Source organism: Panthera onca, chromosome D3, assembly GCF_046562875.1.
Source record: "Panthera onca isolate mPanOnc1 chromosome D3, mPanOnc1 haplotype 2, whole genome shotgun sequence".
NCBI classification, from domain to species: Eukaryota; Metazoa; Chordata; class Mammalia; order Carnivora; family Felidae; genus Panthera; species Panthera onca.
Genome location: NC_138350.1, coordinates 25,281,384 through 25,308,125, shown reverse-complemented (window position 1 = coordinate 25,308,125; position 26,742 = coordinate 25,281,384). Strand labels below are relative to the sequence as shown.

General features: G+C 49.5%; 1 protein-coding gene across 1 annotated transcript in view; it reads left to right on the top strand.

Moving 5' to 3' along the window:
* MYO18B (myosin XVIIIB) overlaps positions 1–25,736 on the top strand; it is a 241,782-nt gene extending 216,046 nt beyond the window's left edge. The window contains exons 42-43 of the mRNA XM_078435320.2: positions 21,793–23,041; positions 25,493–25,736. Coding sequence (XP_078291446.2) covers positions 21,793–23,029 — 1,237 coding nt within the window. The 3' untranslated portion in view covers positions 23,030–23,041; positions 25,493–25,736. The remainder of the gene's footprint in view (positions 1–21,792; positions 23,042–25,492) is intronic.
* Positions 25,737–26,742: the final 1,006 nt, after the last annotated feature.

The window sequence follows — 26,742 nt, the reverse complement described above, 5'->3', positions numbered from 1 at the left end:
TTCAGCAAATGGCAAATGTCTGACGCATGCCTGCAGATAATCTTAGGCTGAAAAACTTGACATCGAAAATATCAGAGAGAGGCTCCTAGAGTGTGGATGCATCAGGGGAGTTAATTAAAGCAAGATCATCTGATTACTGCTCTTAATTAAAAACAAAGGCCTATATGGAGAAAAAGCCACCTCCTCTGTGAACCCCAAAGGTTGAGGACTTATTCTCTCCTGATAAAGTAAATGCCCTGTTTCTCCCCATCGACCAGTGTATAAGGCAGTGAAGCAGAACTGGAGGCAGCCATAACAGCATGTGAATGCGCATTAACATAATATCCGAGCTTTGTAATTATAATCGCACCAGCATACGATTTTGTCGTGTTCGCTCTGTCTCACTGTCGGATGTTGTGTTACTTACAAACTGGAGTTTTGTCAAGCAAGCCTACGGGTGCCATTTTTCCAACAGCATTTGATCTGTCTCTTGGTGTCACATTTTGGTGATTCTTGCAACATTTCCAACTTTCCCCTCATTATTTTATTTGCAATGGCCATCTGTGATCCGTGATCTCTGATGTTGCCATTGTAATTATCCTGGAGTGCCACGAAACACTTCCATGTAAGATGGTGAACTTAATCAGTAAGTGTTGTGTATGTTCTGACGACCCTACTGATCCGCCGTGTCCCAGCCCCTCTCCCTCTCCTTGGGCCTCCCTATTTCCTACGACACAGTGATATTAAAATTAGGCCAACAAATAACCCTACAGTGGCCTCTAAGTGTGCATGTGAAAGGAAAAGTCGCACATCTCTCCCTTTAGATCAAAAGTTAGACACGATTCAGCTTAGTGAGGAAGGCACCTCGAACGCTCAGAGAGGCCGAAAGCTGGGCCTCTTGTGCCAAACGCTTAGCTGACCGGTGGACACGAAGGAAAAGTTCTGGAGGGAAATGACAAGTGCTACTCCAGTGAGTTCACGAATGATAAGGAAAGAAACAGCCTTCCTGCTGATCTGGAGAAAGTTTCAGTGGTCTGGATGAGGATCAAACCTGGCACCACACTCCCTTAAGCCAAAGCCCGATCCAGAGCAAGGCCCGAACTCTCTTCCATTCCGTGAAGGCTGAGAGAGGTGCGGAAGCCGCAGAAGAAATGTTCGAAGCTAGCAGAGATTGGGTCACGAGGTTTAAGGAAAGACGCCGCCCCCGGAACCCAAAAGTGCAGGGTGTGGACCAGCAAGCGCTTGTGTAGAAGCTGCAGCAAGTTATCCAGAAGATCTGGCTAAGGTCATTCGTGAAGACAGCAGAGGTTCAGTGCAGACGGAAGCTCCCACTGTCGGAGGACTTTCGTAGCTAGAGAGGAGAAGCCAAGGCCCGACCTCAAAGCTTCCCAGGACAGGCTGACTCACGTGTTAGGGGCTAGTGCAGCTGATGTCTTTGAGTGGAAGCCAGGGTCCACTGACCAGTCTGAAAATCTGGGGCGCTCAAGCATTGTGCTAAGTCTGCTCTGCCTGTGCTCTGTAAGGTGAACAACAAAGCCTGGAGGGCAGCACATCTGCTCACAGCGTGGTTTCCTGAAGACTTCAAGCCTGCTGTTGAGACCTGCTACTTGGAACGCAAAGACTCCTTTCCAAATATTCCTGTCCATCGGTAGCACACCCGGTCACCCAAGAGCTCTGATGGCATGGGGATGTATGATGAGATTAATGCTGTTTTCAGGCCTGCTAACACAACATCCATTCTGCAGCCCATGGACCAAGGAGTAATTTCAACTTTCAGGTCTTATGATGGAAGAAATGCATCCGAAAGCCTAGAGAGCCTCCATAGACAGGGAGTCCTCTGATGGATCCGGGCAAATTGGGAAGCTTCTGGAAAGCATTCACCATTCTAAAGAACATTAAGAACGTTCTTGATTCACGGGAGAGGTCAAGATAGCGACGTTAACAGGAGTGCGGACGAAGTGGATTCCATCCCTCATGGAAGGGTGGAGGAGTCTAGACTTGAGTGGGGGAGGTAGCTGCAGATGGGGTGGAGACAGCAGGAGAGCAGGGACTGGAGGTGGAGCCTAAAGGGGAACTGAATTGCTAGAAACCCGTGGTAAGCGTGAACAGAGGAGGAGTTGCTTCTCACGGATGAGCAAAGAGAGTGGCTCCTGGGGATGAACTGTGCTCCTGGTGAGGAAGCCATGAAGACTGTTGACATGACAAGAAGGCATTCAGAAGGTTCTACACAGTAGCTGAGAAAGCAGCGGTGGGGTTTGCAAGGACGGTCTCCAATTCTGAAAGAGGTTCCACTGTGGCTAAAATGCTATGAAACACCATCGCCTGCTGCAGAGGAATCATTCGTGAAAGGGAGAGTCAATTGATGGGGCGCACAATATGTGGGCTTATTTTAAGAAACTGCCACAGCCACCCCAGCCTTCAGCGACCTTCACCCTGATCAGTCAGCAGCCATCACCACCGAGGCCAGACCCTCCACCAGCAAAACAATGATGGCTCACCAAAAACTCAGATGATGGTTCACATTTTTAGCAATAAAGGTTTAATTAAGGTATGGACTTGATCAGGCTTTTTAAAAAATGTTTATTTATTTTTGAGAGAGACAGAGCGTGAGCAGGGGAGGGGCAGAGAGAGAGGGAGACACAGAATCAGAAGCAGGCTCCAGGCTCCGAGCGGTCAGCACAGAGCTCGACGTGGGGCTCGAACTCATAGACCGCGAGATCATGACCTGAGCTGAAGTCGGAAGCCTGACAGACTAAACTGCCCAGGCACCCCTTAAGTATGCTTTTAAAAGACATAATGCTGTTGCACACCTAATGGACTACGATGTCATAGTGTAGTGCAAACACAACTTTAATGTGCCTTGGAAAACTAAAAAATTTACTTGACTTGCTTTATTGAAATCCTCACTTTACTGTGGTGGTCTGGAACGGGACCCACAATATCTCCGAGGCATGCCTGTAGTGACGTGCGTGATAAGGATCCTTAGCCCTTCGGTTACATCCTAAGTGGCCGAACACCCGTGTGAGTGGGAGGTGGGAGGCTACCGTGGTTTGGGTGCACGGACGGAAGTCACAGCATGTAGATTCCAACCCTCTATTTGCTCCTTTGCGGCAGCGAGATCTGGGGCAAGATCTTTCAACTTCTCTGTCCATGTTTCTCTGTGAATAAATCTGGGTTGTTGTCAGGTTAATGAGATGATGCACACATTTGTCTTCATTCGGAGCCTGGCACCTAGAGAGAGCTCAAAAAAATTAGCTTTATTCGTGTCGGTATCTGCTGGATGCCCAGAGGAAGCCCAGGAGACAGCAGAGACAGAGGCCCAGAGACAGAGAGGAGACAACTGATTCAGGCACAGATGGTCTTACCCCAGCTTCTAGAGCTCTGCCTGAGGCAGAGCTTGCCTCCACATGCTCAGGCAGCTCTCGCCAGGGCCTCACCCCCCTTTTTCTTCCCCTCTCCCCTTCCGAGTCCTCAGGCTTGTCCCAGGACAGCTCAGAGCAGTGGTGCTCCAGGGACAGTGAAAGGGCAGGAGGCAAGGAGGGACCATAAACTTCTTGTCTATTTTCCTTATATCTGTATCGCTGGGGCTGGCACACAGTTGGTGCTCAATGAATGTTTGTCGAGTGAGTAACTGACCATAACATCCAGGCTGGAACAGAAATAGTAACCATACTTGGTCACAGCTCAGCCCTGACTGCGAGTCACAGAGAGTCGGTAATTGATCAGTATCCCATAGCAGCCAAGTGGAAGGGCGGGTATGAACCCAGGTTGAATCCCTCCAAAGCCTGTATTTGTATCTGCTGCCCTGCCATGGGCTCTCTGACATTTATCCAAGTCTGGGATGCAGATTACTCACCTGCAGCATTTACTGGCATACAGCTGTTCTTACTATTAAAACTGCACAAGGATTGTTATTCAACATTCAGCAGCCATCCGAAAGATACCTACTGAGTGCCAGATCCCCCAGATCAAGCCCTGAACATTTTGAGCACTGTCCTTGGAATACGTTTCCAATTTAAAGCTGCAAGAACTTCTGAGTTGGAAAGAAGCCCTAGAATTATCTGATGTGATTTGTTCATTACACAGACAGGGGACATGGAGGTCTGGGGAGGGAAATACCTTACCCAAGCTATAGTGACGTCCTGGTTTAGAGCTCAAGTGCCCTCCAGATCTTCCTAATTGCACAAGTAATCTACAAATACTCCCTGCCCCCGCTCCCCGCCCTGTTCAGGAACTCAAAATAGAACAGATAAAGCTAAAACCCTCTTAATCATGGTGACCCCCATCTCAGCTCCCTTCCCAAAGGTATCTGCCATCAATGATAGGATGCTTTAGGGGCGCCTGGGTGGCTCAGTCGGTTAAGCATCCGACTTCGGCTCAGGTCACGATCTCGCGGTCCATGAGTTCGAGCCCCGCGTCAGGCTCTGGGCTGACTGCTCAGAGCCTGGAGCCTGTTTCAGATTCTGTGTCTCCCTCTCTCTGACCCTCCCCCGTTCATGCTTTGTCTCTCTCTGTCTCAAAAATAAAAAAACGTTAAAAAAAATTTTTTTTAAAAAATGATAGGATGCTTTGTTATGTACGTGATGGGGTACATAAATTCTTACAATGTCTTTCTCTCCTTCAACATCCCTCAACAATATATTTTGGCGATCATTCCTTATCAGTATGCCTAGGTCTGTTACCATTCCTTTAATTCCTGCAAAAGATGTGCAAGCTAAGCCATGGATTCTTTAATTAAAGTCTTCTTGTTCCGCTTTTAGCTGTTTTCAAGGTATTTTTTCTGAGCTTGTAAGCCTTTAAAACACACACACATTCAGGGCGCCTGGGTGGCTTAGTCGGTGAAGTGTTCGACATGGGCTCAGGTGGTGATCTCATGGTCATGAGATCGAGCCCCACGTAGGGCTCGTGTGCTGAGTGTGTAGCCTGCTTGGAACTCTCTCTCTCTACCCCTCCCCTGCTTATGCATGCACTCTGTCTCTCTCTCTCTCTCTCCCACCCTATCTCTCAAAATAAATAAATAAAACTTTAAATTAAAAACAAATAAAAACACGCGCATTCTTATCCATATGGCCAGACTATTCACTGGGTCCAAGGGCATTTGCATTTAAAAAAAATTTTTTTAACATTTATTTATTTTTGAGACAGAGAGAGACAGAGCATGAATGGGGGAGGGGCAGAGAGAGAGGGAGACACAGAATTGGAAGCAGGCTCCAGGCTCTGGGCCATCAGCCCAGAGCCTGACGCGGGGGTCGAACTCACAGACCTCACGGAGGGCAAGATGGTGACCTGAGCTGAAGTTGGACGCTCAACCGACTGAGCCACCCAGGCGCCCCTGGGCATTTGCATTTTAAACTTGATTAGATACTACTACCAGATATGGGTACCAGATCATCCCAGTGTCCTTTCTGCCAGGAGACGGTAGGTAGTAGAGCCTGAGACTCCCGTGTCCCCAGCCCCGTGTTACCTGGCACGTCGTAGGGCTCAATAGAGGAGTCTCTTGGACATTTCAAATTTGACTGAGAAAGAAGGTCACTTTAAAAACAGAGGAGAGAGAGAAAGCAGTCTTCTGCCAGAAAAATAAAAGCATTCACTGCATTATTTATAAGGGACGTCAGCCCAAGAGAAATACACCTAGAGCCTTGTGATTTACAGACCAGGAACCGTGCAGCTGCTGCTGATAAATGCAAGCGCTTCTGGAGATGGAGACACTAAATTACCTTCGTGGCCCCCAGAGAGGAAGTTTATGGGTTTGGTGGTGGCAGGAACACTTGGCTCAGGAATCTCTCTTAACACCTGGCTGCAGGTGGTGCCAGGGCCATCCAGGGACGGTCAGCTCGGCCCCTGCCGTGTGCCTGGCCTCTCTGGCCACTGCCCTGCTGGAAGAGTGTTAAAGCAGGGGACCTCTCCCCATCTTCCCTCTGGTCTCAGAAGATGAGATCCGGCCCTGCCAGCACCCATTTTGCACCCCACGCACCCCCCTCCCCTGCAGCCCTCCGGTCCACTTAGTGTCCCCTCTCTCTCCTGTCTGCTCAACTGCAGACAGTCCTTCTTCACGAGTGAGAAACACCTTGAGGTCCTCCCCATCCTAATGGTGTGCTCCCCCCCCATCACCCCGGAGTCCCACCGAAGTCCACCTTCTTCTCCTCTTTGGAGCCAGGCTTCTTCAGAGTGGGGGTCTGCACATGCCATCTGCACTCATACGCCTCACGTTTGTGCCTCGTTCGTTGCCTACAACCTAGAGCCCGGCCCCCACCGCTCCCTGAAACCTGCCTCACCACGCCAGTAGATTCCCAAGGGACAAATCGAGGGATGTTCTCCAGTCTTGATCTTTTTTCTAGACTTATCCCTGCCCTTAGCAACTGCCGAACACTTCTCTGTTTACTTGGCCTCTTAGACATTCCTGCTCCTTGGAGCTCCTCAGACCCCTGGTCTTTTCCTTCCCACCCCCAGTCCCCAAATGTGTGTGGGTGGGGGGTTTCACAGGGTGCCGCCCTCATCTGGCTGTTTTGCTTTCCACCTGATCCCAGACGATGGTCTCGTGATTTTTAACACCCCTATCGTAAGTGGGAAAACCCCCAGTCTAGACCTCCAACTCTTACATTCTCCCGGGTTTTAAATGTAGACATCATATCTCACTGCCTGTACCGAGAAGATCGCCAACCACATCGCTAACCAGATGTCTTCACTCAGCATATCTGGGAGGAAACTCCTGCCTTCCCGCCTACTCTGTGTTATCAGTGTCGAATTTGGTGGTTCTCTCATTCATAAAGCTTCCCAAGCTGGGTCATCTCAGACTCTCATCTCTTCTCTTTCGTCCTCATATTCATCAGATCCCCAAATCTTGTTTATTCTGCCCCATCTCAACATTCTTGGCTCTCTCTGCTTCTTTCCATCCTCACCACCAACACCTGTAAGTCAGGCTACCGTCATTTCTGTCCTAGGTGCTGACAAAGAACTTCCAATATTGTCCTTCCTTGGTCCATCCTCTATACTTCAGCCAGGGTGATGCTTTTAAAATGAAAGTCTAGTTGGGGCACCTGGGTGGCTCAGTCAGTTGAGCGTCCGACTTCGGCTCAGGTCACGATCTCGCAGTCCGTGAGTTCGAGCCCCGCGTCAGGCTCTGGGCTGACAGCTCGGAGCCAGGAGCCTGCTTCGGATTCTGTGTCTCCCTCTCTCTCTCTGCCCCTCCCCCACTCATGCTCTGCTCTGTCCCTCCCCCGCTCAGGCTCATCTCTCTGCCTCTCCAAAATAAAGAAATGGAATAAAAAAAATTAAAACAAATTAAAATGAAAGTCTAGTTGCAGTGGCTTCCCATCTCTTACTGCAAGAGTCAGCAAACTCCTGCTTGCAGGCCAAATTTGGCCCTCGACCTGATTTTGTAAAGTTTTATTGGAACACAGCCTTGTTCACGTTTTTGTTTTTGATTTTACATATTGTTTATGACTATCTTTGCACCGTGATGGCAGAATTGAGTACTTGTAATGGAAATCAGATGGCTTTTAAGCTAAAAATAATTGCCATCTGCCCTTGACAGAAAACATTGGTGATCTCTGCCATCCCGGATAGAACAGGATGGAATTCAGACGCCTTAGCAGGCTTACAGCGCCCTTCGTGATCTGGCTTTTGCCTACCTTTCTGGTCTCATGACCCTCTCTGTCTTCTTCATATTTTGTGCCCCATGTGGACTAGAGCTCTCCCCCATACATTATGTTCTTGGCCCCCCTCTTTGATCTTTTGTCCATGATATTCTCTCTGACTAGACACCCTTCTCTTGTTTCTGTGCTTAGCAGACTCTTACTCATTCTCCAAGACTCAGCTCGTGGGTTACCTGCCTTTGGAGGCTTCCTGATGCCCCGGCTGGGTCAGGTGCATGACCACCACAGTCCTACAGACCCCACACGGCCCTCTCCCATAGCACTTACCATATTATGTTGAGCTTATCTGTTTGGGTGTCTTTCTCCCTCATGGGGCAGTGAGCCTTTTAAGGAAACAAACTTCACCTTTTTCCTCTTGTACCTCAACACCTAGCACAGTGGCTGACACATAGTAGACACTCAATAAATATGCATGGAACAAATGAATGACAGTGGATAGAGAAGTAAGCTGGCCCCACATAAGAGTGATTTGATGGCTAATGCTGGTAATCAATACCAAGGGTGGACTTCCCAGGCTGGTTGACTGTCTCCAGTGTTGATGGAATGTAGAGGGGAATACTCAAGGTCTGGGCCTCAGCAACCCCAGAATGCAGACCGGGGGCAGAGGTCAGTGGCGGGCACTGTGTTAACTAGATGTGGTGGAGGTCTTGAAGATACACTTCAAAAGAGGTAAGAGGCGATAACAGGCTTTGCAGTGTGGTAGACCTGGTTTCTAATCCAAACTTATCAGCCACTTGACCATGAGCTTGTCATAGTGTCTGAGTCACTACCTCAGAAAAAAGCCCGACTCAAACTGGCTTATGCAAAATGAAAAACACTATTATCTCATGCAGCTTAGAAACCAAAGGTAGGTCTAGTTTTAGGCATTACTGGATCCAGGGATGCAAAAGTGATCATGGGGATTTGATCCTTCAGCAACCTCTCTGCTCCACTCCTCTCTGCATTGGCTTTTTTCTGAGGTAGCAAGATGGCAGCCAAGATCTTCAAGCTCGTGCCTGCACCACTCAGAGTCCAAAAGTAAAGAGAAGTAACCTCTCTTCTAAAGAGTTCCACAAAAATCCTGAGCTCGGCTTTCATTGGCCCAAAGGGAATCACATGTCTGTTCCAAACCAGTCAGACAGATAAGGGGAATGAAGGAGCCTTTTACCTTAGGCTCAAGTTGGTGTTCTCACCTGGTTCTGGAATATGGGTTTTATTCCCACTCAAACCATAGAAACACTGGGAGAGGAAGGGTTTCCCCAAAGGACAACAGAGTGCCTTACCTGGAGCAGAAAACTAATAGGGGGTGGATAAATTTTTTTAAAAAAATAAGCAAAGCAGGGGCACCTGGGTGGCTCAGTCGGTTGAGTGTCCGACTTCAGCTCAGGTTATGATGTCACAGTCTGTGAGTTTGAGCCCCGCATCAGGCTCTGTGCTGACAGCTCAGAGCCTGGAGCCTGCTTTGGATTCTGTGTCTCCCTCTCTCTCTGCCCCTCCCCTGCTCGTTCTCTGTCTCTCTCTGTCTCAAAAATAAATAAAAACATTAAAAAAATTTTAAAATAAGCGAAGCAAATGTTCTCCACCAAGGGGGAGGTTGCATTATGTGAGTGGACAAAATTATGCAGACAGAGCCTGGGGATGGGGGTTGGAGAAGGGACGAGAAGGGGTAGGAGAGGAGAGTGAGATCAGAGAAGACATATTCAAGTGTTTGAGGTCCAATTTGGTAGCCTTGGGAAGTCCACATAAAATTGTGTGTACCCCGGTCAGAGACTTTCTTTATCCCTAAATTTCAGTGACCCATCTATCACCACATAATTAGTGACGCCGTGCTTTGAATTTATTACCAAACATGGCTCTCCGCTGTTGCTATTGGACTTGTACCATATTGCAATGTGAGCATAGAGATTATTGTATAAATTATTCTCACTCACATAATCATCGTGATTTTAATTACTGTGTAATCTTCGCTAATTACTGTTGTATGTATCATTTGCTTTGGTGCCGATTTAACACAACCGCTGTTCGTTTGGCTAAACGATGGCATGACAACTTTTCCTTTTTCTGGGGAAAATTTGCTTTCTGTAAACATTTGCAGCCCTATACTCGCGGCTTGCAGCTCTCGGTTTAAAAAAGAACAAGATTGAGACACCAACTTCCTTTCGCCCCGTTGATTTTTACGTGGGATGAGGCTGGCTTGAATTAGTAAAAAGGTCTAAATTACGGGGTATTGTTTTTAAAATAAAGTCGTATGCCTTTCAGGGAAGTGCAATTACTCTACTACAGAAAGGAAGGCAAGGATGGGTCACATGAGGCCTGCTTAAATGATTAGATAAGATTCGTTTGTAATTAGTTCATTAATTATGTAAATGTGAATGGATGGTACTTAGCATTAAAAACAGCTTGTTCCCAAAGTAGGTTAAGCATCCACCGCTAATCTTATTTCAATAGTACATTTATTTACTGGTCTCTGCATTCTCAGAACCGGAGCTCAGAATCATTTTAATCCATGCTGAATATACTTCATGAAGAGGCCTCCCATGAATATGGTTTTATGTCTTCCTGGGACAAAAGGGTTCTATTCCATTTTACCAGTATTAGGAAGTTTAGTGGAAACTGAAACATTTTACCACAATTACCATGGACCCAAGGTCTGAGCAAGCAGAACCGGAAGTCCGGCTCTGCCCAGGATTCATCCTTGGAGCCAACAGGATTCTTGGACAGGTTTCCATGAGAAGGGGGGGGGTGGGCGGCTATTTTCTATCTAAAACTCCAGGTCTTGAATGGTGGATCTGTGGACCTTTCGGGAATTTTGAGGCTCATCTAATTTAGCTGCAGGTTTGTGTAAAAACACTGGGATTCATCGGTGATGGTTCAGAACATTCTTTTGGAATCTGTGGCTCTCCCGTTGAGCTCTATGTCCGTGAAGTAGACCCATTGTTGACATATACATCCAGGAAAGTGCATCTGTATGAAATTTTCCAGAATTGGTCCTACCTGTGTCATGACAACCCAAATCAAAACCAGATCGTCCCAGGTGCCCCTACAACCCTTCTTGGGTCTGTTCCAGTCATGACCTCCTCCTTCCTCACAGGTAACTACCACCCTGACTTCTAACACTATAAATTAGATAGGTTTTGAACTCAATACAAAAGGAAGCATCCAGTAGGAAGTGCTCTTTGGCCTCTGGCTTCTTTCTTTTAATATTACGTTTTTGAGTTTCCTTCATACTGTTGTTATGTAACATGTTGTTCTGTTTTGTTTTCTTTGCTCTCTAGTCCAGAACTGCGGTTCTCAACTGGGGGCAGTTTTGCACCCCCCTCTCTGAGCTCAGAGATAGTTGATCATGTCTGGAGACATTTTTGGTCGTCCTAACAGAGAGGGGTGTTACTGTAGAGCCCAGGATGCCTCCGAACATCCTATGATGCACAGGACTGGCCACAAAGAACTATCTGGTCTAAAACGTCAATTATGCCACCACTGAGAAACCCTAGTCTATAACATTCCATTGTAGAAATATGTAATAATGATTTATTCATTCTGTTAATAGACATTCAGGTTGTTTCTCGTTTAACACTGTTATGAATAACACTACTGTGAGCAATCTTGTACAGATCTTTTGTTGCATGGATTGAGATTTCTTTTGGGTGTATACACCAGGAGAGGTGTATTTTCAACTTTAGTAATTGTTGTCAAGACAGTGGTAACAATTTACCTTCCCACCAGCAGGAAACGGGGGTTCCATTTGCTCTGCATTGTTGCTAACACTTGGTCCTGTCATTTTTTTTAATGTTAGCTATCCTGGTGGATATGAGTTAGGGCCATGTTTTTGGTTTTAACTTGTACATTCCTGATAAATGAGCCTCTTCATGTGCTCATCTGTTCTCTGGGATATCCTCTTTGGTGAAATGTCTGATGAAGTCTTTTGCTCATTATGGTTTTTCTTTTGGGTTGTTTCTTCATTATTGATTTGTAGGAGTCTTAACTATATTCTACATGTAAGTCCTTTCTTTTTTTCTTATGTTTTTGAAGTTTATTTATTTTTGAAAGAGAGAGAGAGCACACAGGCGAGTGAGCAGGGGAGGAGAAGAGAGAGAGGGAGACACAGAATCCAAAGCAGCCTCCAGGCTCTGAGCTGTCAGCACAGAGCCCCACGTGGGGCTCAAACTCACAAACCTTGAGATCCTGACCTGAGCCGAAGTCAGAGGCTTAACCGACTGAACCACCCAAGTGCCCCTATATGTAAGTCCTTTCTTGAGTATGAGGATCTACTCCATTTGGTAGGATGCCTTTTTCACTCTCCTGTGGTTTATTTTGACAAACAGAAGTTATTCATTTTAATATAACTGAATTCAGAATATTTTCCCTTTATGGTTGGTGCTTTATATATCCCATCGAGGAGTTATTTGCCTATTCCCAATTTATGAAAATATCTCTCTGTGTTTTCTGGCAAATGCTGTATTGATGTAACTTTTATATCTAGATATGCAATTCATCAGGAATTGATATTTATGTTGTGAGGTAAGGGTTAAGATTCATGGCCATGTAAATATGCAGTTAGTCTTGTGTGTGTGTTTGAAAAGAAATCACATTTTCCACATTTTAAAACTGTATCATCTTCTATTAAAGCAAGTGATTTTATATATATTCTAGACCCCGTTCTATTCCATGTTTCTACTTGTCTATCTTTGAGCTGATTTATCATTGCCTTAATTAATGTAGCTTTATATGTATGTCTTGATATCTGAATGTGTGTTCCTGAGATTAGTTCTTCTTCTTCAAGATCAGCAATTTTCTAGGGGAAAAGTGCCACAGAGCTGGGCTCACCTCAACATTCTTCCCTCTTTCCAGAACTTAATCCTTTAAGTCTTGGTGGCTTCGGTGCCCTCCGATGCCTGTAAATTTAAACTTAGCTTTTCTAGTTTTTCTAAGCACAGATCTTCTCTGATACAAGCTCATCTATCATATCTGGAAATTGAATGCTGAGCTAGCTTTTCTACTCCCTTTGCTCAGTAAACATTTCTTCTTTAGTTTCCATGCCTAAGACGATGTGAAGGTTCACTCGTATTTCCTTCCAGTCATAATGCAGTGAATCGACTTTCCTTTTTAGACTTTAAGATTCTGTACTGCGAGGGATCATGGATTCAGTAAAGGATGTATTACTGGATGGATGTAAGGAGGGCTGGCTGGATGGCTGGCTGGTTGAATAATTTCCACTCACTTAAAACTGTGTTTTCATGAGGAACTGGGTACTTTTATGAATACGTCTAAGATTTTTTTTGTGTGGTTATTGCCTTTGCACCATGTTTCGTTGTGGCAATGTCTACGAAAAGTGAAGGAAGGCACTGAAAATGTATTTAAGTGTGTTGGACCCAAATTGAATCTCCAGTCCAATTAGAGATTTTAATGCCTTTACATATCCAGTTTGTCCTTTCAAAACACTGTGGAAATTGTATCAGAAGATCAAGAAGTATAGACCCAGAACTTCCACTGTCCCGTCAGACTATGAGCTGAGATGTTCTCTTCCCTTCTCTGGTGTTCCAGATGTAGGATGAGGTGCTCAAGCTCTTTCTATTCTGATATTCCAGAAGTTGACGAAACTCCGTAGCAGTGAAACCAGGCTTTTGGCTTGGGATTAGACCTGAAGCATGCCCTCCAGCTTGTGTACCAGATATTGGCTTTGAATCTATTCTCCTTAAGCTCAGAGCGGTGGGATTGGCTGGCTGAGAAGCAGCACTGCCGGGGTCTGAATTCATCAATGAGAGGAGCCCTTTTGTTCATTCTATCTACGTTTCCGCATTCCCCTCCTTCCCTCTGCTCCTCCGTTTCTTCATTCTTTCCATTCTGTGAACTTTCCTTCAGACGCTCTTGAGATACCCAGGATTCATAGAAGAAAAATTCGATCTAGTTCATAGCAGTCTTGTTGGGAGTTATAAGTAAGTCAACAAGCAATTGCAGTACGGAGTGATGGGGGCAGGGCGCACAGGGGCTATGAGACTCCAAAGAGGCACCTCTCCCAGGCTGGGAGGTGGGGGAAGGCTTTCTGGAGGAGGCTAACCTTGCGCTCAACATTGAAGGATGAGTAAAAATGTTTGCTGGGTTTTTTCTTTTGTTTTTATTTTTGTATTTTTTGGTAATATAGAGCAATGGTTCTTCCAAATCACCTTCTTTCGTCTTCTTAATACTTTTCTACTGCAGAAGTACCTAGGCACCATCCACTCTATTAGCCTTAATTTGACAATGACCGGAGTTTTGTATATCAACTTCATTTCTGCCTTAACCTCCTTTGCTACCTCTGTCTGTATCTAAACACATTTTTTTGATGCTGAACAATGTGCAAGTAAGTTGAAAACATCAGGATGGTTCTCCTTAAAATAGTTTACCATCTTCCTCCTCAGAGGAAGGACATTTCCCTACTATTACAGCACTCTTGTACCTAGGAAAATTAACAAACCCATAAGGTCATCCAAGATCCAAACATCCATATTACCCCCAATATCCTAAAATTGTCTGTATCGCTGTTCATTGTATTTGGTGGTTTTGTTTCTTTAATCTCTTTATTTTTTTAAAAAATTTTTAACATTTACTCAGTTTTGAGAGACAGAGCATGAGCGGAGGAGGGACAGAGAGAGAGGGAGACACAGAATCCGAGGCAGGCTCCAGGCTCTAAGCTGTCAGCACACAGCCCGACACAGGGCTCGAACCCACGAACCGTGAGATCATGACCTGAGCTGAAGTTGGATGTTCAACCAACTGAGCCACCCAGGCACCCCTAATCTCTCTCTTTAAAACAAAAAAAAATTGGTAGAACTTATTTGAGGGGGAAATTTCAGAAGGATATAGAAAAATTAAGCAGAAGGTACAGAGAGTACCCAACTATCTCCTCTGCCCACACACACTTTCCCCTCTTATTCACATCTTGGTTTTTAGCCTTTATCCCCTTTGAAACTAGAATGGTCCCCTCACTACTCCCCCATCGCTCTGAAATAATTTTTTTTTTTTTTTTTTTTTTTGTATAGAGTTCCAGGGATGATTCTGACAGGCAACTGTGTTCAAAAACTGTTAATTGTAGTCCTTGTACGTAGTAACCACTAGAATGTATGGGTGAGGCCTTGCTTCTAAGCCTTGGTTGGTTTCCTTGCCTTGAGATTTAGATGAGGAGCCCTCACTTGTCAAGGGTTTTGCAGATTGAATAAGCTCACAAGTGGCAGTTGGGGGGTGGGGGGACGGGAATCTCCTCCTGCTGCATGGCGTCTCTTTCTTGCCATCACCACCCAAACCCAACCCCGCTTCCAGAAGCCTCACTCAACCCCACCCACGTCCTCCAGAAAGGCCGTGCACGCAGGCTCCAGCACCTCTCTCCCTTGCCAACCTCTCATTGCTCTTAGTCAGAGGCTCAATTTACATGGAACCTTTTGCCCTGCTGGCCTTTCTCATGGGCTTATCCAGCCTCCACTCTGCCGTGTGCTCTGCAGGAGGGGAAGACAGCACAGCCATCAGCCATCAGCCATCAGCTGCCATGAGCTCCGCCTAGCCTTGTATACAGTCAGACAGAGACGAGAACCTGCTATTTCCTCACCAAGCCCATGCACCTCTCTGAGCCTCAGTTTCCTCGTCTGTACAATAGGACGATAAAGGAGAGCAGAGCAGTTAGGAGGCATGGGTCCCGGAGTTGGCTTGCCTCCATGTTCTCTGATTTATTACATGACAAATTACTCATCCTTCCTTTGTGACACAGGAAGGTGACGGCAGTGGATTATAACAGAGGGCCGTCATGAAGATGAAATCAAGTAACGCCCGTGAAGCCTAAAGACACAAGATACAGCAGCCATTATTATGCAGAATTCAGCGGCACACTGTAGGGGCTTAATAAATGTCTCACGTTCCTATCCCATCACGCACAGTTGGTGGGCACTGCGTCAGCTTTTATCATAGGTTATCCATCGTCGTGTTGGATGTGGTCACAAAACCTACAGGTCATCTTAAAAAGACATCTGGTTTCCCGTCCCAGGCCTCGCCAGTATTAGAACATCTATACATTTTTAATTTCCTCTTTAATTTCAGGGTGTGGATGAAGAATGGGGGCGACAGCATATCTTGGGGGATGATTCATGGTGTCATTAAGTCTGCCTTGAGTTTCCTGTGGCTCCTGTTGGTCCCGGCTCTGCCCAGACTCAGACCCAGGAATTATTTTTGCCGCGTGATTGCGTCTGATGCCAGTGAATCCCATGTCTCTCCTTGTCTCGGGCCTCACTTTTTTGGTTTATTTTGTGCCAGTGGATTTCGAAAAATATATACATGCAACTATGGGCTCTACCGGTTGAGTTTTCCACTTGGCTTTCTGCCTGGAGGGCATGTGATGTCACAGAAGGAAAAAAGGGGTGAGATTCAGACCTGGCCAACCGGGGTTCACAATCAGGCCCAGCCACTTTGCCGTGCGACCTTGGGCGAATGGCTTCTCACCAGTGAGACTCAGGTTCCTTATCTGCAAGATGGGGCGATAATTCTGATCCTGACGAGATCATGCATTCAAATTGCGGGCACATACAGGTGCATTTTTCATTCTTCGCCTGACATCCATGAAGCATCTATTCATGTGGTGAAACAGTGGAGCCATGTTCACGGACATCCAGGCAGGGGAAGAGGCGCGGTTCGCGCTGGAGACACGGGTCTCAGCAGCTGGCTCATAATAATGTGGCCCAACAGACCACTTCAATATCCTTGTCCTTTTCTACTCAGAACAGGATCATATAGAGCAACCTCTTATTCTTGAACATCTGCTCCCAGTCTGGGGCCTTCTCTAATCCTGATGGAAAGGGCCATTAAAGGAAAGCGAACAAGCATTAAGATTTTTTTTTAATTTTTAAAATTTTTTAATTTATTTTTGAGAGAAAGAGAGAGAGACAGGGTGCAAGGAGGGGAGGGGCAGAGAGAGAGGGAGACAGAATCCCAAGCAGGCTCCGGGCTCTGAACTGTCAGCGCAGAGCCCGACGTGGGGCTCGAACTCACGAACCGTGAGATCATGACCTGAGCCGAAGTTATACACTTAACCGACTGAGCCACCCAGGCGCCCCAAGATTTCTAAACATACATTTACTAGTAGCAACGTTTTGAAATGAATAAGTAATACGTGCACGTTGAAGGGCACCGCCCTTTGCCTTCATGGAGTGCTGGGGGCAGATGGAGGTGGCCCCGGGCAACACTTCTGGAAACTGACTATCCCTATCGCCTATGTCCCCTCTGATTCCGCACAGATCCCTGTGAGATAGGGTGCTGTGGTTCCCAGTCCTACAGTTGAGTCATCTCCAGTTCTACAAGAAACCTGGCTGGGACAGAAGACAGCCAGGATTTGAACCTGGACGTGTCTGTCTTCCTCTGAAGGTACTCATTGAGTACCTACTAGGTGCCACGGCATTGACACTTCATTCATTCATTCGGCATGTGTTTGTGGAGCGGCTGTTCGGTGCTCTTGTCTCCACAACGTTGCAAAGTTGACCTGGTGTCCCCCGTTTCACAGCTGGGGACGTTGAGGCTCAGTTAGGGGACTGCCCCCAAAGCCATGTGGCTGGTGAGTGGCAGAAGCAGAGTAAGCTGCCGGTGACAAATGCTATGTGGACATTGCAGGGCTCAGAGGAGGTTTAAGAGGACGGTGCTGAGGGCAGTGGGGTCGGCTATCCTGGGATTGCAACCTCACCTCTGTCACTGTAACCTGTGTATGCTTGTGGAGGTCACCCCACCTTGCCATGCTTGGAGGTCATGATTCCTATGTCCAGGTAAATACCTATGTTACAGGTAAAGACTGTGAATGAATGTGACCGTCAGCTCCGTGAAGGCAGGTGACCCATCAGCTTGGTCTCCCTTGTGTGCATGGCACCCAGCACAGGGCCTGGCACACAAGGGGTGCCCAACCAGAGGTAGCTGTGCCAGTGACGCTTGACTACCCAGTTAGGGGACCCACCCAGCACTGTCGTGGCTAGATGCGCAGGGAGGCCTGCTGGCTCCTGACGGCAGGGATGCTTGAAATCTAGTCTTTTTTGGATAGACTAAAGGCTAGACAGCAGAAGTTCCCAAGATGCTCCTGGAGTCTCTCCTTAGAGAAGCACGGTATCCCCGCCTAGCACTTGTCCACACCTGTGTCCCAGCCACTCACAGAGCATTCCATCCGTTATCCCTCGCCCTGGCCAAGGTTGTGGGAGGCAGGCACAGCGACGTCTTGATTATCTGCCATCCACCCGTCATGTGATGCTGATGGAAGAGGGTTTCATCTATGCCCAGCTGTCCTCTACGGGCAAAAAATGAGTCTTCCCGGGCCCCTGGATGACGACAGCAGGCTGGTTCGAAACGCCCCAAGCCGGGTCAGACATGGAGAGGATCGTCCTGCCTCAAAAGGCAGAACGGGGACCCTCTCCCTGAAGCCTGCGAGAGGGCGTCTGCATTCACGTTCAATTCTGCAGTCTCCACCCGGAAAGGAGTGGATGCAAGGGACTTTGTACTTTGGTAATGCAGATGGGAACTAGAGGCCGGCGTCGCAGAGATGTGGGTGGATTTCTGAACGGTAGACCCAGTCACCACTTCTTTCACTCCTGCTGTCCCTCCCATCCCTTCCCCATGTCTCCTGCCTACATCCCCCTCTTCCTCCTCCTCCTCCTCCTCCTCCTCCTCCTCATCCATTCAGCACCCCAGGAGTCTGCACAGCTTGGCTTGTGTTCCTGTTTCAAGCCTACCAGCTGAGGCTCTGAACGCACCAGGCAACTCCAAGAAGGTGGGACCCAGCCCACCCCACCCCCAGAACACCAGGCCCTTGGGGCCGAGCCCAGGGACCGCCCGGCTGGGGCCTGAGCCACTGCGCTGGGACATTTTGGTTTGCACCCCTTATGGAAGGCACTGCACCTGGTGGGTCTTGGGGAAGGTGGTCCGATCTGGCCAGCCTGGTGGAGCTGGGGTCCCCAGGACTTGGGCCCAGTGAGCCTGTACCCTGTGTCCCGGGCACCAGCTCTCACAGCCTGGGGCCTCCAGACCCCCAGCCCTGGGCCGCTGACAGCTTGCCATACCCCCAGCCCATCCCACTTGGTCAAAGAAGAGGAGGGCAGATCTTCCACTGCCAGCCTGCGCCCCTCTCCCGCGTCCCCCCTCCCCTGTCTTTGCCCTCAGACACCCTCTTCCTTCCCCTCTCCATCAGCCGAGCTCTTTCCCCCTCCTCTCCGGACCCCCATCTCTCCTCACCGCAGGTGCTAGCTTGTCGGTTTCTTCTTCCCGCTTCCCTCTGCCCCTCCTCCCCGTCCCCCGTTCTTCTAGGACCTCTTCCTCGTAGACTCTGTTTCCAAGGTAGACTTGATTCAGTTCAACAACATTTACTGAGCAGCTGCTCTGTGCTGGGCTCAGTGCCAAGTCAGAGTGTGCAGGGGTGACAGCCTGTGCGGTCCAGACAGCAGGGCTGGGGGCAGTGGGGCTTCCCCGCCTCCTCTCCGTCTGCCTTTCCCTCCTTCCTCTCCCTCCCCTCTCCTCCCGTTCCTCCTCCTCTTCTCCCTCCTCCTCCCCCTTTCTCCTGCCTCTTTCCTCCTCCTCTTCCCCTCCTCCTCCCCCTTTCTCCTGCCTCCTTCCTCCTCCTCTCCCCCTCCTCCTCTTCTCCCTCCTCCTCCCCCTTTCTCCTGCCTCCTTCCTCCTCCTCTCCCCCTCCTTCTAACTTCTGTCCCCTCCCTGCCCTCACGCCCTGTGTCGGCATCCACAGCCAGCACTCCGGGTGGGAGCTGGGGTGAGCAGGATAGCAACATCCCAGGAGACTCAGCAGCAGGTGCTCCCGACGCTGCCATCCCCACATGGCAGACGACGGTTGAGGCTGAGCTCCCCAGACACATTCATCACGCCCACCTCCCTTCAGGGCCAAGGCAGGACGGAAATGACTTTTGTCGGGCTCTCGCGGCAGCCCACTGCCCCCGGCAGCTCCCAGAGCTGTTTATTTTTAAAAAGCAAAGATAAAGAAAACAGCGAGAATGCCGTCCTGCGGCTTGCTCAGGGAGGGGACTCCACCCCGATGATACTGACAACACACCTTCAGGTCCTCACAACAGGGGCCCTCCAGCCTGTGTCCAGCGGTGACACAGATGGAAGGTGACAGCCAAGAAATGGGAAAGGAGGCAGCCGCTCCAGGGAAATTGTGTGGCTTCTGTCTTAGCACAGTGGGATTGGAGGGGGGGCGGGAACCAAGCTTTCTCGGGCACCATGAGCCACAAGGTCACCTGTTCATTCATTCATCTGCTCATCCCTCCTGGAGCTTGAACTGAGGCTTTCATTGAGTCTAGCGGTGGGTTAGGCTTGAGACTCAGAGATTCGGGGAGAAATCGTGATCACCATTAACTGTTACTTGTTAATGATGCGCAGCCTCTAGTTCCTCGTTATTAATTGTGCATCTTGCCGCTCTTATTTGAGGAGCCGGGGCCAGCTCTGTGTTCCTTCCTGTGACTTCCCCACGTGTCATATCATGACGGGGTGCCTCCCTTTCAGACTGGATGCTGGGAAGGGCTTGGCACCAGGAGACTGGTGTGGCTGGACCACAAGAGGGGGACTTGAGGCAGGAGGCTGGGAAGGTAGTAGGGAGCCTGATCCCGCAAGAAGGACTGAGGGTGGGGGGAGAGTTGGTGATGGAGATAGATTACCCACACCACCTCAACCCCGTGGCCTCCCCACCACACCCCCCAACCATGACCTTGACCCTCCACCCAGCTGACCAAGGGAATAAGGAGATGAACACAGCCAGCCCTGTGCCCATCACTCGTGGAATCATTGCCATGGAGACCAACCACAGACCTGCAGTCTCGGGAGGCTCTTGCCAACCCCAAGAGAGAGAGACAGATAGGATGGTTAAAGCTTTGGCCTCAGGAGCTCAGGAAGGCAGAATATAATTCCCTAGAAAAGATCTTGATCCTCTTACCCTGTCTGTACCCTCCTCCGCCCTCTGGGTATCTCCTCGGGGGGACCATCGGTTTCGCTTCCCCCCCAGATCCAAGAACCCTTTGGGACATTGTGGTCAGCTCGTTTCCTTCTAAACCATCCTGTGTGATTGGGAGTGGAAATGGTGATACCACACAGCAGTGAGCAAGAAACCCTCTTCAGAGTCTTGTACCCGAATCCCAACCCTCCCCACCCCCGCCCCAGTGTGCAGGGGGCTGGATCCTATTGTCACAACTGGAGCAGCCGTCTACAGAGAAGCAGAAAAATGACTAGAGACCTGCGTATATGTGGCCTGTGGCCTCCCTCAGGCCCCAGCCCCCGGCCCTGTCTGCTGTGCCAAAGTTCCGACATCCCTACCCCTTTCGCTTTTTCATAAATGTTGACTTTGCCGTGGGTGCGAAGGGGGTCGTTTCTCTTAGGGAGAGGGCAAATAGATTTTATTTATTACAGGAATGGCTGATGGGACTCTGGTCTCTCTCCTGTAAAGATGCCCTTTATTTTATAGTCTATAATTTCGTCTCGCTGCGAGGTTCCCATTTTTCAGAGGGGGAGTGTTTTTGGCTCTGCCTGTTGTGAAAATGCCTCTGCATCAAAGCCAAGCCTGGTGTAGTCCCGGAATAGAAACCGTCTGTCCTCTCATGTATAGACTCAGTTTCATGTCTCTTTTATGAAAGCCTTTCTCTTTTGGCGGGGGGCGGGGGGGGGGTGTTTTTCTTACCTCCACCCCGTAAAACAATCGAGGGGTGTCATGGAACATCCCACTGAGACATATTTGGGTCATTGATTCTCAAAAGCCCTGCTTGGTGGGACCTTCCTCTGGGCTTGGCCCTAAGTCAATAAATAAATACCACCCCCAACCACCACAGGACCCCCTCGAAGTCTCCAAGAAGCAAACGACTTATGTCACAGCGGGCCCTGGGGTGGTGGGTCCTATCATGTCAGATAGGATGGCTCATAAATCTAAGCCACCGTCCTCACTGCCATTTTAATCTATTCACACGTAGTTAGCTGGGTTTAATTAGAGGCAGAAACTACATCTCAGAAAGCAGCAAGAACTCATTTGCGTGGCTTGAGTTTACGCTTGAAGTCATTCGGTTCATTTGAGAGCGCGGTTAGGGACGGCACGTCCAAAGAAAACTCATATTAGTGCCTGTGCGTAGTGGCCCTCGCACCAACCGCACAGACTGTATGAATCGTGTGGTTTCTACTGACCGCACTTGTCTTCTTGGCACAGGATCAACGAGGAGACCGGGGACGCAGACAGGTCCCAGCCGGCGTCGGCCCTGAGCAGAGCCCGGACCATGCGGAGCCAGACCTCGGGAGACAAGTCTGTTTCACCCCTCTCCCTCCGGCGACAGAAGTACTACCATTTGGGGGACGGTGATGAGTGTGGCGGGCAGAAGCAGCCCACGGAGAGACTGGGAGCACGGTCTTCCTCCCCGGCTTCTCGGAGTCCAGACTCGTCCCCAGCGTCCAGGGAAAAGCTGCCCAGCCCCTCGGCGGCCCTGTCGGAGTTCGTGGAAGGTCTCCGGAGGAAGAGAGCTCAGAAGGGACAGGGCTCCACGCTGAGCCTGGAGGACTGGCCCACTCTACCCATTTACCAGACCACCGGGGCATCCACGCTGCGGAGGTCCAGGGCGGGCAGTGACGAGGGAGACCTCTCGCTGGGGTTTGGGGCACAATCGGCCCTGGAAAAGGAGGGTGCCTCCGGGACGTCGGCCGGGCTCCTGCGGTCCACCAGCCTGAAATGCATCTCTTCCCCCAGCACAGAGGGTACCACGCTGCTGCCCAAGAAGCCGAAGACCAGGTTCAGCTCCTGCGATTCCCTCTTTGAATCAGGGCAGAGCTCAGGGAGAACACTGAGCTCCCCAAGCACATCCAGGGACCTGGTCTTGTCACCCACGCTGCGCCCACGGAGGCGCTGTCTGGAGTCCTCACTGGACGAGGCGGGCTGTCCAGACCTCGGGAAGGAGCCTCTCGTCTTCCAGAACCGCCAATTCGCCCACCTCATGGGGGAACCTCTGGACAGTGATCCATTCACCTGGAAGGTCCCAAGCCTCAACTACAAACGCAAGGCCAAAGTGGATTTCGATGACTTCCTCCCAGCCATCCGGAAGCCTGAGACTCCTGTGTCCTTGGCCAGAGCGGCCAAAGAGGGTCAGGACAGTCCGCGGCATCCGCGCATCCACTTTGAGACAGAGGAGGCCGACCGGACCTTCCTCTCAGGGATCCAGACCATTTTGAAAAAGAGTCCGGAGTCCAAGGAGGACCCCGCTCACCTCTCTGACTCGTCCTCCTCCTCCAGCTCCATCGTGTCCTTCAAAAGCGCCGACAGCATCAAGAGCCGACCAAGAATCCCGCGGCTGGACGGTGACGGTGGCGAGCGAACTTCCCCCGAGAGCAGAGAGCCGGGGGCAGGGAGAAAAGACGAGGATGTTGAGAGCATAATGAAGAAATACCTGCAGAAGTAGGAGCCGGTGCAGGTAAAAGAGGCAGGCGGGGACTGTTCTTGGGGAATGAAAACCAAATAGCCCACATGGGTCTGGCGGCCTGGAGACAAACCTGTTGATGTCACTGCCTTCCACGCTGTGAGTGATTTCTCTAGAGACCACGGGTTTTAGAGGTTTTTGCGGAAATAATGAGTTGCCGCTTGCAAAGCTGTCTGCTAGGTGCCATTGATCCCTTAGCCCTTTAAGATGCGGACCCATCGGAAAGCCGAGCGGTCCCATGGGGCAACACTAAAGAAGGTTCTGGGCTTCTGGTTTCCCCACCCTTGCCTGGTAGTCTTTCCAGGGCTCCATCTACCTGGAGCTGGACGAGCCGAGATGGCGTTCTGTCCACCTGACGACAGCAGATCTGTGGGGGAGGGTCAGGCCAGGGTAGAAGGGGCTTTGAGAATAGTGGAGTGGAACTCTTTTTTTTTTTAAAGAGACAGAGAGCATGCAAGAGAGAGAGCAGGGGAGGGGCAGAGAGAGAGTGAGGGAGAAAGAGAACCTCAAGCAGGTTCTGGGCCCAGTGCAGAGTCCGACGCAAGGCTCGATCTCATGACCCTGAGAGCATGACATGAACCAAAATCAAGAATCAGACGCCTAACTGACTGAGCCACCCAGGGGCCCCTGGAGTCCGACTCTTGCATTAAGTAGCCAGAGAGAAACTGAGGCCCCAGGTTGGGGGGAGGGGCAAGTACAAAGTTGCCCAGAGGAGCAGTGGGAGAAACAAGGCTTCCCTCTGCCTCCTCTCCTCCCCCAGTGCTAATCCTGCCACTTCTCCAGACTAAAGGTAAGAAGAGGGGTCCACTGCTCATAATGGCTTACAATTCATTGGCTGTGTATATCAAGCAAGTCAGTTAGTATCCACAGTAACCCCCAAAAGGTGGTTAGTATGATTTATCCCCATTTTACAGGTTGGCAAACAGAATCAAAGAAGTTAAGGCCCTTGTACGAAATCACCCAGGCAGAACTGGCACTCATAACTCCGGAGACCCCACTTGTATCTGTAATACATCTCCTTGGGTGCCTATTCCAAGCATGCACATGAATAAGCTCAGAGCCTCCTTGAAGGAGCTGGATTTTATTAAAGAGGTCCACTGACCCCCCAAGCTGAGGCAGACATCAGGACCATCTAAACGTAAAGGGATGTTGGGACTCCCAGACCTCGACCCTCACTGGTGAACAAATGAGGGAAAACCCCAGATCGAGCCCCCCCTGCCCAGTGAGTCTGCCTCCAACCCAGCCACCTTGACTCCCATTTCAGTGCTCTCTGCCCAAGGCAGTCTAGCCCCTGACCCTGGGCACGTCTCAAGCCTCAGGGCACCTCACGGCTCCTGGCTGAAATGCAAAGCCAGTTAGGGGAAACTTGGCATCAGAGGAGAAGGTGTAAGAACCTCCCTCTGGATTCAGACACCAGGCAAACCCCCTCCCTAGTAATAACCCGCGGCCTCCATAAATCTCTTAGTCACTGAACTTGAAACAGCTCAAGGCTCCAGTATAACGGAGCAGTCACATGCAGGTGCTTCGCCGGTGCCTCGTCTCAGTCCCCAGCCCTCCTTCCAGAGGCCTCCTGGACCCAAACGAGCCACCTGGCCTCCACGTTCATAGATCTGCTACTTCGAGAGGCACCCTCAGCCCATCAAAAAGCCATTGCCCCTTCCTTGGAGATGGGCTTGGACTGTATCAGAGCAAATTAATTTGACTTAACATGGCCTTCTCTCTGCTCTCAATTACCGGGAAGAGATGTGATATTCATTTACATTATTATGCTCTCGGGGACACGGAAAGCAGTTTCAAAGGCCAAGTAAAGGGCACACGTCCATGAGGGGAACAGTTCTTAGCCGAAGTCATCACAGAACATCTTGTCTCTGCCATTTTTTTTTTAAACTCAAGTCCTTCCCCCTCCCAGCAGTGCTCACCGTGGTAAAGGAGCATTTGCCAAAAAATATCCTCCACCCTGACATCCACGCTGGAGGCGTGAACTGAACGATACAGCCCTGTCCCCCCTAAGCAAATGTATTGTGGGATTCAGAATCCAAACAAGCCCCTCAACGCTCACTTCTTCCTTGTAGCTGGCCGCGACCTTGGGCACGTGATGTGAACTTGCCAAGCACCTGTGTCCTCAGCTCGAAAATGGGGCTACTAATAGCCACCCGAAGTAACACCATGTGTCCAGTGTGAAGGCCAGAGACCCCTAGCCTAGGGCCCAGCAGCTGCCGGAGGCAGTAAGGGTCAGGTTGTGCTGTGCTTGGACATTTTGGCCCTTCAGCAGCTCCGTCCCAAGTTTCTTTCCACTCATTTCCCTTCTGCTGCCTGCACTCCTTCATCCCTCTGGGTGGTGTCTCTGCAGGAATGTCCCCTGGGGACATGGGATCGCAGGACCTCCATCCCCAGAACAGCCTGCCTGTATCCCATCGATCAGCTCTGACCTGCGTTTGTTTCCAGCTTCCTGAGATAGACTGTCCTCGAAGACTTCCTGACTCCACAACTGTCTGGAGAGAGAGAGAGAGAAAAGAGAGAGAGAGAGAGAGACCAGCCAGACCTCCCCAGGGGCCCTGAGTCCAGAGCCGGCCAGCATGGCTGCACTCAAGAGGCAAGAAGACCCCAGCAGGAGGCATATCCCTCAGGCATATCCCAAGGCATCCCAGCTTGCTTGGTCTGTACAAAATAAAGTGATAGCTGCTTGGCATCTGTGCTTCCTCTCCGTTCTGTGATCCTGTCCCCGGGGACTCTGGAGGTTCGACTGGGGGCAGTCCGGGTAGAAAGTTTCCAAGGAATGGACTCAACCCAAACCATATTTTCAAGTGCACACTTCTTTCCCCCCTACATGACTCCAGGCAATGGCCTTGCTCCTCCTCACCTGCCCAAGTCAAACTCAAGTGTCACCCCCTCCAGGAAGTCTTCCCTGATACATCGAACTGAAATAAACGCTGTGTCTCCATTCTCCCTCAATCCTCCCATCATAGCCCCCTTGTCTGTCTACTGTCTACATTTTGTATATATGGGTAGGCAAGCGTTCAAGATAATTTTTTAACTGTTTATTTATTTTTAAGAGAGAGAGAGAGTGCAAGCATGAGCAGGGGAGGAGCAGAGAGACGTGGAGGGGACAGAAGATCCAAAGTGGGCTCTGTGCTGACAGCCGCAGTCCTGATGAAGGGCTTGAGCTCACGAACTGCGAGATCATGACCTGAGCCGAAGTTGGATGCTCAACTGACTGAGCCACCCAGGTGCCCCAAGCATTCAAGAAATTTTGAATGAATGAATGAATGAATGAGCCACTAAAAAAGTTAATGAACCTACACACCTCGAATGCATGTGACACACTGACATGAATACATCCCCACAAATGTGCGCCCATATCACCATTCTAGATCCCTGTGAACATGTGCTCACAGGCCCCTATACAGCTCCTCGCGTATACAGCCCTACCATCCAAACACAAATATCCACATGTACCACAGACCACACTCCCCCAGGCATGTCTATAGTTTGGGCACCTGCTTCTTCAAACATCCTTGAAGTCTTAAAATACTAAAACTATAGGCTATTTATTGCTTATTATTCATATACTGTGTTGGACACTGGGCTAAGCATTTTATATGTGCATCTCACTGCAACTTTATAAAAAGTCCTGAGAGATAAATAAACTTCTTATTCCGTGCTTGCAAAGGCAGTTGCTAGCTTACGCCCATTTT